Genomic DNA, 15,493 nt, shown 5'->3' on the forward strand with positions numbered 1-15,493 from the left:
GCCGCCAGAGCAGTTAACCGCGCCCGCCCGCCTCCGCCGCTTCCCGCCCTGCCCGCCGCGGCTTCCCGCCTTGTCAGCCTGCCCTGCCTGCTGGCTTCCCTGTCCTCCTTCCATACCCACCCCACCCCCACCCCCACCCCGGCCTGGCCTTCAGCCTGCGCCCCCTTCGCCTTGTCATCCTGGCGCGTTTCCAAAGAGTAAAGGAACTACCCCTTCATCGAGTAGTTTCTGTGTGTCCTGAGCACTTCCCAGGCGGTATTTTCCCCATGAGCCCCTGAGGTGCGATTATCAACTTCACTTCACATATGAAAAAGCGCAGAGAGAGGTTGGGTGACTATTGGGAAGTCACCTGGTTAGTTGATGGTAAGTAAGTTCAGGGTTCGAACCCATGGCCAACACGAGTTTTATTTGAAAACCTTGGGGTTAGTGACTTGTTCTAGGCCCTGCGACAGGGAAGAGGGTTAGAAAAAAAAGGGTCTCTGCACTCTAAAAGGGCACCTATCAGCTTCCAGATCTTATTTTGTGGGATGAGAGTAGAAGTGGGGTGAGAAAAAAACCAGATCTCAGACGCAGACATTCTTCCTGTAGCTTGCCCTTTGTTGGACACGTGTTGCCATTTGTCCCAGCAGTAGTTCCAGAGTTTGGGACAGTGACTAGCTGTCTTAACCCATCTTGGGAAAACATATTAAATCTGACTAGGGTGGCCAAGACATCTGACTAGGTGGGGATCCGGAAGAGCCAGGGATTTGCATTCTTCCTCAACAGTTAATTCCCATTAGACTTGCTGAGTACCTCCTTTTGCCAGCCTTTTTCGTGGCTGTGTGAAATTATGAGAGGAGACAAGCCTCCGCTTAGGGGAAGGGTTTAATCAGGTTGGAAAAACAAGATAAAAACGGACTTTTAACAGAACGATCTGAGACAGGTAGGAACATGTTTAGTCAAACCCACTTGCCTGTGTTAAAGCAATAAAGTTATTTCATAATTGTAGGTGCTTGGTAAATACTGGTTGACTGACGATATTTGTTTTATCCACTAGGCTGTGCGTTTCAAAGATGGGATTTTATGCCCACAAGTAACACTGGACCTGCTGTGACTAAATGCTCCAAGAATGAATGAGTATAATTATTTAAAAATATAATATATGAGTGCTGTGGGTAGGCAGGTAGTTGATTTGGTTGTGGCCAGGTGGTTTAACTATAGCTAAGAGAACATAATTTGATCCAGATGATTTTTTAGAATCTTTCAGTGTAGCATTCAATAAGGCTTGTTAATATACAAAACTGTACTTAGATTTATTTATTTTACTTATTTCAAAAAATTTTATTTTTGATTTCTAACGTGCTCAGGGTTCCCCCCCTCCCCATATGTTTGGTGTGCCAGTTGCAGACTAACTTCTAAAGTTTTTGTTAATTTTAATGTAATTATTCAGGAGGGCAACTGGTTGTCAACTTGTAGGTTTGCCCTGAGAGTACTCACTGGGGGTGCTTGTGGCTGCAGCATTTACCCTGAGGTAACGTGTAGATTCTAGTCCTGACCTTACCGCCAAAGATTGCCATGAAATATCTCGCTTTTATTATTATTTTTGCATCACTCTAGTGTATTGATAGTCTTTGGAAACAAATGACATAATATTATTTATAGCATTCTGTTTTTACAAAATGTAGTAATTTTCGATTGCTGAAAATGTCAAATCCTAGAAAATGTAGTGTTCCTACGCATGATATTAACATCATTCTTGAACAGTTATTAGCCAAAGATTTTTTGACGAATCCTATTTACATATACATTTCTGTTATATTAAGATTAGAGACAAGTTCTGTTTAGAAATAACTCCAAGAACAGTTTTTATATTTTATTTTCACATTGAAAACCAGTCAGATTTGCTTCACCCTCAAAGATTGTGTTTATGTAAATTTAATTTAACGCTGGCAGTGAGCTGCACTTTTTTTTTTTTTTCTAAATGCGAAATGGGTTAAGGAGACTAAGGTTAAATAAAAGTTGAGAACCATTGGAATAAGTGCAGTGAAGCTGACTGAGTTGTAAAGTGTGCTTAGGGATTTAGTAGTATATATAGTGTTTTCAAAATTTTGGATTGTAACCCACAATGGAAATTATATTTTGCATCATCACAGTGCACATGCATGTATGTGTATGTATATACATAAAACAAACATGTTTGCAAAATAACATCTTCTAAAGCATCCATTTGCACTCCGATAATCACTTTTCCAGATTTTTTCTCTGTCTCTCCCTTGCTTTTCTCTCCCTCCCTCATCCTCCCTCACACAAATCTATAGATACTGTGCTGGGCACTGAGATTACAGTGGTGAGTAGACAGACGTGGTTCCTGTTCTCAAATATCTTGGATTAATGTTTCCCATTTAAAGAAAGCTCTTATACTTAATTAGACTGCTCAACCAACAGAGGAGTTTAAATTTAAAATGACTATGAAATGAAGCAGACAACATCTGTTGTGGACATCTAACCCAAGATTCTGGACTAGGCCTATATAATTTATACCTTCATTTTCCATTTTTTCCTTACTTTGATTCCTTCCTTTCTCACAAATAATACCAGAGGCCAAACACTCACTCTAATAATTATATTTCCCTTTTGCTTTAATTTCTGTCTGGGAAGATAATGTTAGGCATTATCTTTAAACCTAGTTTACAGGTCAAAATGTGTAACTGGTTACACACAGTCAAGGGTATTTACTACCTGGCGATGTCAAACCCAGAAAAGTACTAGATTTAGAAAAACACTTTTTTGGGAACAGGTATTATAATAAATAAATAAACTGTGATTAGACAGTTATCAAAAACCTTAGAGGAAATTGCTGGAGCTACCTCCAAAACAGTAACCCACAAGGGAAGAACTTTAAATTCCCTTGTACAAGTTTATTGGACAATAGAATTGCTCTTGACCATATCCTAGCTAAACAAGGTGGGGTTAATAGCTTTTGTTGTACCTAGGTAAAATACCTCTGATGAAATAGATATTGATAGAACTAGATAAAATCTGGGGACAAACCAAATGATTAAATACAGTGCCCCCTGACACTTCATGATTCTTTAATACCTTCAGCTGACTGCCCCCTCAGGTGTCGTGTCCTGGTTCAGATCTATTCTGGACTTAGTATTTTGTTTATTATAGGAATTTTTACTGTTAAAAAACTTTGTCTTGGCTAGCTCGATGTTATAAAAACACCATCTGATTATGGTTGCTCAGTGTTTTGAGATGATCACTAAGTCCTATGAGACTTCATAGGAGAAACCTCAGGAACTGCGGAATCCGGAAGTTGTTTGCCCTTAAATATGACAGTAAACATTTCCTCTATTCTGATGTTCTTGTTGCACCAAAGCGGTTTAAGGCTCCTAAGAAAAAGGAACTTCTTTCCCTCTTACTTGGGACAGGACCAACCAGGAATGAGCCTTCCTGGCAACGAGGAACTAAAAATCTATCTATCTATCTATCTATCTATCTATCTATCTATCTAGTGACATTGGTTAACGAAATCCAGTAAGTTTTAGCTATAATTTTAACAGTAAGGCATATATATTTACGCCATGTGTTCACCTCTCATAGTTAGATTTCTTTCTTTCACCACCTATTTTACCGCCTTTTCCCCGTCTACCTGTCTGCTCCCCACTCCCCCCTATGGTAACCACTAGTCTGTTGTCCATGACTGTGTGAATTTCTGTTTGTTTGTCCTGTTCAATTTGTTGCTTTTAGGTTTATATCTCATATATAAATGATATCATGTGATTTTCAGTTTTTTCTGTCTGGCTTATTTCGCTTAGCGTGATGATCTCGAGGTCCATCCAGGTTGTCACAAATGGCAGTATTTCGTAATCTTCTTATGGCCGAGTGATATTCCATTGTATATATGTGCCACAGCTTCTTTAGTCAGTCATCTATCATAGAACACTTCGGTTGCTTCCATGTCCTGACCACTGTGAGTAACGCTGCTATGAACGTTGGTGTGCAAATATCTTTTCAGATATGGGTTTTCAAGTCTTTGGGGTAAATACCCAGCAGAGGGATTGCTGGATCACATGGTAGATCAATTCTTAGTTTTTTGAGGAACCTCAATACTGTTTTACATAATGGCTGTCCCAATTTGCAGTCCCACCAGCAGTGTATGAGGGTTCCTTTTTCTCTGCATCCTCTCCAGCATTTGTTATGACTTGTCCTGTTGATTATAGCTATTCTAACAGGTGTGAGATGGTATCTCATTGTGGTTTTGATTTGCATTTCCCTAATAGCTCGTGATGTTGAGAATCTTTCCAAATATTTGTTGGCTATTTGTATGTCCTCTAGCCAGTAATACTTTTAATAACTGACCAGTGTTGCTTTCCGGTTTGGAGCTTCTATTTCTGGGGTTCTGTTTCGGAGATTCCATGTCGGAGATTTCGCATCGATGATTCCATCGCAGATTCCGTTTTGGAGATTCCGCTTCGTTGATTCCGTTTCGGAGATTCTGCTTCGTCGGTTCCATTTCAGAGATTCTGTTCTGGAATCCGCATCGTGGATTCCGTTTCGGAGATTCCGTTTTGGTGATTCCACTGATGCTTCGGCCTCTACGATTCTGATTCCGATTCTGATTCGGATATTCTGTTTTTCGGAGATTCTGCGTCATCGGTTCCATTTCAGAGATTCTGTTTTGGAAATCCTCTTCGAGGATTCTGCTTCGGAGATTCCGCTTCGTTGATTCCGTTTTTCGGAGATTCTGCTTCGTCGGTTCCATTTCAGAGAGTCTGTTTTGGAAATCTGCTGCGGTATTCTGCTTCGTGAATTCCGTTTCGGAGATCCGTTTCAGTGATTCCACTGATGATTCCGTCTCGACGATTTTGACGATTCTGATTCGGAGATTCCTTTTTGGCAGTGTGGGAACACTGTTTGGGATTCTGCCTGAATCAGTGCTCCCAGAATAGCTATTCTTTTGGATCTCAAATAAATATTTATTGACTCTCGTTTTGGCCTTTTATTTTTAGGTTAATAGACTGATTTATGTTACATGGTTACCTCTAGTTAAAGCTATAGTGACTGGATATATCCGCTATTGCTGATAGGAGTAAATAAAGGTTGAAGGAGCTACCATTTGAAATTAAACTAAGAATAATAGGACTTTTTGTTAGGAAGGACAAAGAGGAGTATGATTGAAGTCCAAAATCATAAAAGGGCTAACTAGATAAGGTCCATGTATTTGCATATCCCCAGAATATTAAAACTAAAAGGTTGTCTCTGGAAGATTGTCTTGAATTACAAATGAAGTACTTCTTTATATGGTGTGAAGTAAATTCAAAATCAGTAATTACCCTAGGAGAGTATATAAGCCAACTTTATCATGAAGGTTGTTAGAATGGAGACAGGTTGATGAGTCATTTAGCGTTCAATAAATATTTGAGGACCTGCTATGTGCTAGGCCTTGGTCCTCGGTCAGGGCACTGGGGAATATGTGCAAATAAAATAAAATGTAAGTAATCTTGCAAAAATGTTTTTCTCTTTTGCAAGTTCAAGTGGATGCGTGGAGCGAATCACATGATAATGTTTCCCCTTATCTGTGGTTTTCATTTCCATGATTTCAGTTGCCTGCAGTCAATCCATGGTCCAAAAATAAAAAATGTTAATTGGGAAATTCCAGAAATAATACATTTTATTAAATTGTGTGCTCTTCTGTGTAATGTGATGAAATCTTGCGCCATCTGGTACCATCCTGCTCAAGATATGAATCATGTCTTTGTCCAGAATATCTGTGCTGTATATGCTGCCCAGCTGTTATCAGATCGACGGTCGAGGTATCAGTGTGCTTGTGTTCCAATAACCTTTATTTTACTTAATCATGGCACCAAAGCACAAGAGAATTGATGTTGGTGATTCAGATATGCCAAAGAGAAACTAAAGTGCTTCCTTTAAGTGAAAAGGTGAAAGTTCTTGGATTAAGGAGAGAAAAAAAATTCTATACTGAGATTGCCAGGATCTATGGTAAAAATGAGTCTCTGTGAAATTGTGGAGAAGGAAAAAGAAATTCGTGCTAGTTTTGTTGTCACACCTCAGACTGTAAAAGTTATGGTACATAGTACCATAGTACATAACGAGTGCTTAATTAAGATGGAAAAGGTATTACATTTGTGGATGAAAGACATGAACAGAAAACATTCTGATCAATGCAGTATGTTGCTCCAGAAAGCACTAACTAAGCTTTTATGAAGACTTCAGTGAAGGAGCTTATGCAATGAGTGGTACCCAGCCATTTATTGCAATTAAGGGTTGATCCCAGATTCAAGAATAGGTTTGAACTGAAGAATATAAAGATTACTGGAGAAGCTGTGTCTGCTGATTGAAGAAGCTGCTGTCACATTTCCCTCAAAGTTGAAGAAGTTGATAAATGAGAAAAGTATGCATGTATAGGAAAAAACATAAAGGGTTTGGTAATATCTGTGGTTTCAGGCATTCACTTAGTGCTCTTAGAATATTTCCTCCATGGATAAGGGGGAACTGCTGTAAAATGTGGTATGTCAGATGGTGCTGTGGAGGAAAAGCATAGAAGGAGGAGGAGATAAGAAGAGGAAGGCTATTTTGGGGGCATTGCAATTTAAAATAGGGTGATCGGCAAAAGCCTCATTGAGAAGATGACATTGAACAAACACCTAAAATAGGTGTAGATAGCAAGGAGGCCAGGGTTGCCAAGGTAAAGTAAATGAGGGGGATGGGAGAAGAGGAGGTGAAGTTGGGAAAAGGGGCAGATGGGAGGTTGTCTATAATCATTATTATAATGATTTTGACTTTGATTTTAAAAGATCTGATCATCCACTATTGGGAGTTTTGAAGGAGAGAAGGGAAAATTTTTGGAATTCCTACTTTTTGAAGAGACAAAAATAATATCTTGATGAAACTACTGGGTGTCTGAATCTTTTATCTATGAAATAGCATTTCATGTTGGACAATTTAAAAATTCATGTGTTGATTACATTTGATTCTTTGACATTACTATCTTAATGAGTGATAATGAATTTTATGGTTTGATTCTTCAGATGGCCGCCAAGAACGAGTCATGTTTGACAAAATTACATCTCGAATCCAGAAACTTTGTTATGGACTCAATATGGACTTTGTTGATCCTGTAAGTAAATATGGTTTATATCTTGGGTTCCTTGCTTTATGTGACAATTTTTACTTATCTCTTATTTCTAGCTCTTCCCTTACTTAACATATTTTGGTTTGGTATTCTGCCTATGGCCTTGGATATAAAATGTGAATTCATTGCTTAAAATCTTTTTTCAAAATTTTGGTTCCGTACTGTGAGTTCTGACTTTTCAGAAAACTAAAAAATGAGCAAAGAGGAAAACCTGACATTGATATTTCATGTTAGAGACTTAGTTGAATGAATTGTTTTATTCATAAGTGAAAAAATGTATGGTAAAGCTTGTTTTGGAATTGTGGTCATTTGGGTAGAAACTGATTTGAAATTTGCTTTTTGTTATCTATGTAGATGAATACATCTAAATAATATAAAGTAGATTTCATCGACAACATTTAAATTAAGGAGAACAGACTATTCATAAGCCAGTTGCTCTGTTTTCTCATTTCCTATAAATCCTCTCTACTCTAGACTCTCATCATCCCTTATCTAGACTGTTGTCTATAATGGTCTCAAAAGTAGCCTTCCTCTTATCTTGCCATCTTCACATGCATCTTCCACATGGCATCTAAAATGATCATCCTAAAATGAGAGTACCTAAGAACCTTTTATTCCAAACCCACCCATATTGCCCTAGCCTTATTTAGGTATTCTACCTGTACTGCCGTAGCACTTTTGCTGGCCTCATAGCATTAAATTAACCACATAATATGGAAATTAATTACAAGTCTGTCCTCCCCTAGGATTGAGGGCATGCTATATCTTATTCTTGCGATGTCTACAATGTTTGGCACATATATAGATATATAAATAGTGAATTGACCAAAATGGTCAAAAGAAAATAATTTTATACAACTTTAAAATATACTTATTATAAATTTTCTTTTACATTAAAACAGTAGAATGTTAAGTTGGAATGAATCTGAGAGATCATCCTATTTCATCTTCCTTTTAGACAAGGAAGGTCCAAAGAGAGAAGGGGAGTAACTTGTACAAGTTAGTGGGAGTGTTGGGAGAAAAACTTAGGTCTCTTGACTTTCAGATGTTCTGCCTCAGGCGATACTATACTTCACAGTACAAGGGTACTATATAGTAGACACAAGCTTTCTAGGGTAGATTCAGCTAAAAAAGTCTGTGTGCTATTAGATCTGGCGCAGTTAACACACATATTTATCCTGAGTTTTGATTACTTGCCATATAGCACCAGAAACTATTTAGAACAGGGGTCCCCAACCCCCAGTCCACGGACCGGTACTAGTCTGTGGCCTATTAGGAACCAGGCCACACAGCAGGAGGTAAGTGGCAGGAGAGCAAGCGAAGCTTCATCTGTATTTGCAGCTGCTCCCCAGTGCTAGCTTCATTGCCTCAGCTTCACCTCAGATTATCAGGCATTAGATTCTCATAGGAGCACTGGTCCTTGGTACCAAAAAGGTTGGGGACCATTGATTTAGAAGACTTCACTATTCTTTTATTGAACATAATTTATCTGCTAGACCTGAGAAGAAAGTGATCAGGAACAATTTGGTCTTAGGTAAAATATAATTAGAATAGATTGTAGACTGGTAATTACTCTTTTTTTGAGGGGGGCATGTTTTGGTCAGCTGGGCAATACATTTATTTTCTGTTGGATTAAGTTTTTTTTTAAAGATTCAGTAAACACAAATCACAACTTAGTATTTGTTTTTCTTAAAAGTGTGTGGTAATAACTTGTACATTGTGTATTTTTAAAAGGGGAACTTCTTATAACATGGTCTTGAAAACAGTGAAAATCAGTGAGGTTGAGTGGGATGTGAAGCCAGAAGACCGAGACAATAACCTTGAGCAAGTCCGAGTAACCTGACCTCAGGTTCCTCATGTAAAATGGTGATAGTAATCATGTCCATCTCACAAGGTGATTGTAAAATGTCAGAGAAGATTATGAAAGTTGAGACACTTCGTAATTTGTGAAGTACTAAAGAAAGAGTAGTCATTAAATTATTTGATGAATCAGCTCCAACCTTAATTTATACTTTCGTCTCTAATTGGAATGATTGAAGTTTGATTCATTTGCTTTCTTTTACTTGTCCTTAGAAGAACAAGGAAAAATTGGGAAAAAATGGGTAATTATGTAGCTGGAACCCTGATCACATAGGGATAATTTGAATGAAAGATGAGGAAACCCTTATAGAATCATTGGTCATTTTTCAGCTCTTTCCCTGTGAGAATGTTGATCTTTGTTAAACCCATACTTAGATTTTTAAAAATTAATTAATTTTTTTGGTGACCCCTCTTTGTAGTAAATATTAGTATGCATTTTCTGGCAGTCATGTTGGTTTATGAACTCTTATTACTAAGTTTCCCGCAGCCCACCATGTTAAAAGATAATTTTTCAGAAAAGGAAATTGTTTTATTTCGATGTAAATTTGATTGTTTTCTTCATTGCTCTTTTCAGGGAGCTCTTGGTTCTTGGGAAAGCTCAAATAATTCTTGGTTTTGTTTTTATAGGCTCAGATCACCATGAAAGTAATCCAAGGCTTATACAGTGGGGTCACTACTGTGGAACTAGATACTTTGGCTGCTGAAACAGCTGCAACCTTGACTACTAAGCACCCCGACTATGCCATTCTGGCAGCAAGGGTTGCTGTCTCTAACTTGCACAAAGAAACAAAGAAAGTGTTCAGTGGTGAGTCTAGAGGAAAAAATTAGAATTTAGTATTGGAAAATGTATAAAGGTGTATAAAGGTACTAGAATGAAACCTGTAATGTCAAAATAAAAGTTATATCTTGTTTAAAAAGGCAAAATATACAAGTTAGTGGAAGAGGGGGCACTAAAACTTGTTTCTCCATGCTGCTGATTTGTTGAACGGGTTAGTGGATCCTTTTCTTTATTTTTTTGTTCCGTTACTTCTAAGTAGTTGGTGGTATTGTGGTTGGAAAAATGAGTAATATTTATTGACAAGTTCTGGGTTAAACAAAATATTATCTTTAATCTTTTGTCACCATTAGCAGACACTTCATTCCATCACTGCCATTTTACAGCTCAGGGAGTGTGGGCAAAAGAAGGTTAAATAATTTGTTTGGTTTATAAGAAGTCAGATGGAGAGAGAAATCTTTGGCTCTTGATTCTGGATCTCTTATGTGGGGCCTCATATATTATACCTCTCTTTTTAGTAGATTTATTATAAAGATATTAGTTCTCCAAAAATTGATCTATATATTCAAGTTAGTTCCAATCAAAACACCAGCATTTTGTGTGTGTGTGTGTGTGTGTGTGTGTGTGATTATTGGATTATTCATAAATGCAAAGGGATATCTTTAAGGAGAGCAAATGAGAGGGTTTATTAAATGTGCATTTATAGACATGAAATGCTTGGGATGATAGATTCTGAATTTTAAGTGAAATTTTATGTTAGGGTAAAAACATTGAGAAGATATTATAATTTTTGCTTTTCTTTATTTTCAACCAGTAATATTCAATGGGATTGGCTATCAGTCACCTAGGAATATTTTTAAAATTACAAGAGGCTTTCTATGCTCTTAACTCTGGGAACTTGTTTCATAAGCAAGGCATTATTATATATTTAGTCAACATGTGTAGTTTTATTGAGCGCTTTCTATGCCAGGCACTGAGGTAGGTTGGTATGAAAAAATGTTTGAGAACCACTAACCACTGTTTTAAACTATTAAAAGTGAATTAGCTCTTAAGTGATTTTGACATTTTTATTTTTTCTTGTACTTTTTTATTTTTAGATGTGATGGAAGACCTCTACAACTATATAAATCCACATAATAGCAAACACTCTCCCATGGTGGCCAAGTCAACATTGGATATTGTTTTGGCAAATAAAGATGTATGTATAATGCTTTTCCAGTGAAATTTTTTTAAATAGATTCTTTTTTTTTAAATAAGCACATTTTAAAAAACTTAAACACTACAAAAGATACAGGTAAAAAGTAAATCTCTGTTCCCTAAATCCTAGAAACAACATCTCTAGAAACAACATTTTATAATTTTAAAATGTATTTTTCCAGTACTATTCTATAATACACCTGTGTGCACGTGTGTGTATGTCTGTGTACATATATATTTTTCCTTTTAGTGATAGTGTACTGTTCATACTGTTTTTACTGAGAATTTATCCTAGAGACAGTTCTATATCAGGATTTATGAATTTACCCTATTTCTAACAGTGGCATAGCATTCCATTTTATAGGTTTGTTGTTATTGTACATATATGTAAGAATTGCTCCTGTGATGAATATTTGTTTTCCATTTTTCATTGCAGTAAATATTCTTGTATGGTAGTGTTTTGCTCGTAGATGAGTATATTGGTAAGATAAATCCCGTAAGTGGAATTGCTGAGCCAAAGAGTATGTGCATTCAGAATTTAGTAAACCTTGCCAAACTGACTCCTAAAAATGTTGCTCAGGTAAAATTTTGAAAGATCTCGCTCAGCAACTTAAAAATTATCTACTTGTGTTCCAACCCCTTTCTTAACTAGATCCCAGAGTATGGAAAAGAAAAGATGTGTAGGTCCAGTCAGCCCTTTTGCACACAGCATTTATCTATCATGGATATCTGCACAGATAGAAGCCAGTTTTAGCTTTAGGTAATAGAATGATTAGTTGGTTGTCTCTCTAAATATGTATTCGGTGTTAAAAAGACCGAGAGAAAGAAAACCGAGTTGTTTGTATGTGTTGTTCATCTGTATAATCTGTATATGTATAATATGTACAAAATATGAAATAGCTACTGCAAAAACCCATATCTAAAAATAAATAAAGATAATCAAGTATTTCAGTTCTCCATTATTCATGCAAGGCCTCTGTCTTTGGCAGCAAAGATACCTTAAAAAATTAAGAGAAAGGGAGGAGCTTCATTTAATTATTCCAGTTGGGACATGGATCATTATACATCAACACTGATAGTATTTTGAAAAACTTGCTCCATTTTTCTGTATCCAGAATGAATCTTTATACCTAAATGTTTTTTGTTTCCTCCAAATAGCTTTATAGCATACAAAAACTATAATAATGGCTAGTTCCTCTATAAAGTCTTATTGTCATAACAGTAGTTTGTATAAAACCTATTAAAGGACCATGAATTTTGAAGAGCCTTAGAATTAATGTAATCCTACTTTCTGTCATTGTTTATCATATATATGGTTATGTGTAGTTTAAAATCATCTAATTTTTATAATGAAAGTATGAGTAAGTATGTGGTACCAATTCTTTTAGATCGACAGCTAATTTAAGAACATGTTTAAGGATGACAGTATGCTTATGTTCTTTCCCCCTTTAATTAGAGATGTACTATAAATATAATGAAGAAAGTTTGGAAAGTCACATTTATATTTTTACTTATATACAACTTAGATTTATGTGTTTTCTTCTCTTATAATGTACAATTTTTTTAAACCTAATTGGGATACTGAATTTATGTTTTTTTCTTAACGTTAGATATGGTTTTCTATTCTACAACAATAATACTTAGTGTTATCTCTTTTGTATCTTTGTCAATTTTAATTCTGGACTCAGGGGTGAAAGATGTCAGATTTTGTGAAAATAAGTCTAATTATCTCAATTATGGGTTCTTTTTTTCATGTCCACCAGCGCCTGAATTCTGCCATCATCTATGACCGAGATTTCTCTTATAATTACTTTGGCTTTAAGGTAAATAAAACGAGAATTTCTCCTTACATCAGGAAATACAGGTTTTTGTTTATGTTTTAGCGATATAATTATAAAGGCAGTAAGTTGTTCAGAGTTGGGAGTTGTGATGGACCTGGGGGATTAGTGGAATTAAGGTAATGGTGGTGGTTTGAGTTAAGGAAAGATAGCTTATCCATTTGCAGTTTAAAAAATTTCCAAATATTGCTTCTAGATTACCTGAGGAGTTATACAGAAAATTTGTTATAATGATTCCCTGTTGTTCTACTGTTCATGCAGTGACTATTGAATCCCTACTGTGCACCGAATGCCTTTCTCGGTACTTTTATGTTGATAAACAGTGATTGAGAACATCAGTTTTGATATCACACCACCTGGGTTCAAATCTCTGCTCCATTTCTTATTAGCAAGTTACTTAATTTCTCTGTTTCAGTTTCTTCATCTTTAGAATGGAGATAATAAAATTTCAGTAACAAATTCTGTTGCGGATAAGTGAGAGTGTTTATGTTGCTTTGGTCAGTGCCTAGCCTCCTATTATAAGTACCTTATAAGTGTTAACCATTATGATGATCATGATGAATGCCACAGCTTTGGCTCTTAATATTATATGCATTAATCTAGAGCTGGCTTTCTCCAGAAATTTTCATGCAGTCTTTTCCAGAACAGACAGCCAATTAATGTTCCAAATTGAAGCTAGTAAGAGTAAATATATTATTTTCATTTAAAATTATATAAAAACTGAGACGATTTAAATAGATTGCCTTATTTTGAATGATATGTCCACTGTGTCTTGTACTGCTCTGGAAGTTTTTGCTTTGCTTTTTTAGACTCTAGAGCGGTCCTATTTGTTGAAGATCAATGGAAAAGGTAAGAAATGAACACGTTTGTGTGTTTTATTTTCTATTTCATTATATTAATTACAGATCTTTGAGCTATTGACCATAATATTTCTATTTAAACTATAAATAACATTTAACTTTAGGTTTAATTTATGAATGAATAATTGTCTTGCTTACTGTTTGAAAATTTTTAAAATTGTCTTTGGGCGTTCCTTTTTTGATTGAAGTACATATCTCAGCCTAGTTTTTCTGTCATTTCCCATCATATGAAAACTCCTTTTTTTGTTGTTTTCAGTGGCTGAAAGACCGCAACATATGTTGATGAGAGTATCTGTGGGGATTCATGCAGAAGATATTGACGCCGCTATTGAAACGTACAACCTTCTTTCTGAGAGGTGGTTTACCCATGCCTCTCCCACTCTTTTCAATGCTGGCACTAACCGCCCACAACTTTCTAGGTATGTGTCATCTGTAGTTGCTTTTAAAGTTCTGAAATGGTTTTACTAGGAAAATAAACTTTGGCTGGAAGAAACTAAGCAATTCATCACAGAAGAATTAATTTAATGAACATCTAATCACTCCTGCTCTGGTTAAATGAGATTTGTATTCTGGAAAGATCTCTCACTTTAGTGTGGTAAATGAATTGGAGAGAGGCAAATGCTGGTAATGAAATTTTAAATTTGATTGTAATGATGGTTGCACAATTCTATGAATAAACTAAAAGCCATTAATTGTACACTTAAAATGGAATTTTAGGTATGTGAATTATATCTCGATCAAGTTTTTTTTTTTTTTTAATAAAATTTTTTGAAAATAGTAAATATCAATGGGGGACTCTTATAGTCTCTACGAGAGATTATGGTATTTTTGGAGAGAAATGGACAGATTCAAGAGACATTTAGGAGGTAAAATCGACAGCATTTAATGATGTTTTGAATATGAGCCAAGGATGGTTCCTGAGTTTATGGATAGAGTAATAGGAAGAATGGTGATACCTTTTCTGAGAAAGGGAACACTGGAATAGAATCTGGTAATACATAAAAAACAAAAACAAAAATAAAAAACCACTTTTAGCAAATTGGTTTATCCCAGGAATTCAAGAATATGCTAATATCAAAAAGTATATCAATATAATTCATTGCACTAACATACCATTTAATATTCTTTCATAATTAACAAATTAGTTAAATCAATACAGAAAATAACTTCCTTAATTTGGTAAATGATAGCCACTAAAAACTTAGATCTATCGCCTGTTTTCAGCAGTACAGTGGAGGCCCAAGCCAGCATTATAAGATAAGGAAAAAATTGGAAATGAGGGAACAAAACTATAATGATTCACAGATGATATAATTTTTACATAGGGAATTAAGAGCATCTATAAATTATTAGTATTTAAAAAATTTCAGCAAAATATTTGTATAGAGTAGCTTAATATAAATTAGTTAGTTGAATTTCTGTACTTTAGATGTTGGAAGATAAAATTTTAAAATACTTCACTTATAATACTGGAAGGTACCCAGGAACAAATCTAATAAAAAATATGTAAGGCTTTTAAGAAGAAAATTCTAAAACATAGTTGAAGTATATTAAAAAATAAATGGAGATTGATTTTATATTAAAACATGGATTTAATATTGTTAAAGGTGTCAGTTTTTCCCAAGTTAATCTATAAATTCAGTGTTAATTCCAATCAAAATTTCAGCATACGAATTCTAAAACGTATATGGAAGAGCAAAGGATGAAGAATAATCTAGTAGGCTACTCAAAGATAGCAGGTCCTAATCCCTGAAACCTGTAAATGTTACCTTATAAGAAAAATGATCTTTACAGGTATAATTAAGAAAGATCTTGACAGAGAGAG

At 35.5% G+C, this 15,493-nt stretch overlaps 1 protein-coding gene across 2 annotated transcripts in view; it reads left to right on the plus strand.

The window, feature by feature from the left end:
• Positions 1-15,493, plus strand: part of RRM1 (ribonucleotide reductase catalytic subunit M1) — a 40,481-nt gene that overhangs the window by 351 nt on the left and 24,637 nt on the right. The window contains exons 2-8 of one of the 2 annotated variants that reach the window (XM_016157943.2): positions 1,037-1,116; positions 7,035-7,123; positions 9,626-9,803; positions 10,871-10,971; positions 12,734-12,793; positions 13,618-13,657; positions 13,925-14,087. In XM_016157943.2, coding sequence (XP_016013429.2) covers positions 1,113-1,116; positions 7,035-7,123; positions 9,626-9,803; positions 10,871-10,971; positions 12,734-12,793; positions 13,618-13,657; positions 13,925-14,087 — 635 coding nt within the window. In that variant the 5' untranslated portion in view covers positions 1,037-1,112. The remainder of the gene's footprint in view (positions 1-1,036; positions 1,117-7,034; positions 7,124-9,625; positions 9,804-10,870; positions 10,972-12,733; positions 12,794-13,617; positions 13,658-13,924; positions 14,088-15,493) is intronic. The other variant, XM_016157941.2, reaches the window with a different exon arrangement.

Source organism: Rousettus aegyptiacus, unplaced genomic scaffold, assembly GCF_014176215.1.
Source record: "Rousettus aegyptiacus isolate mRouAeg1 unplaced genomic scaffold, mRouAeg1.p scaffold_m13_p_5, whole genome shotgun sequence".
Lineage (NCBI taxonomy): Eukaryota > Metazoa > Chordata > Mammalia > Chiroptera > Pteropodidae > Rousettus > Rousettus aegyptiacus.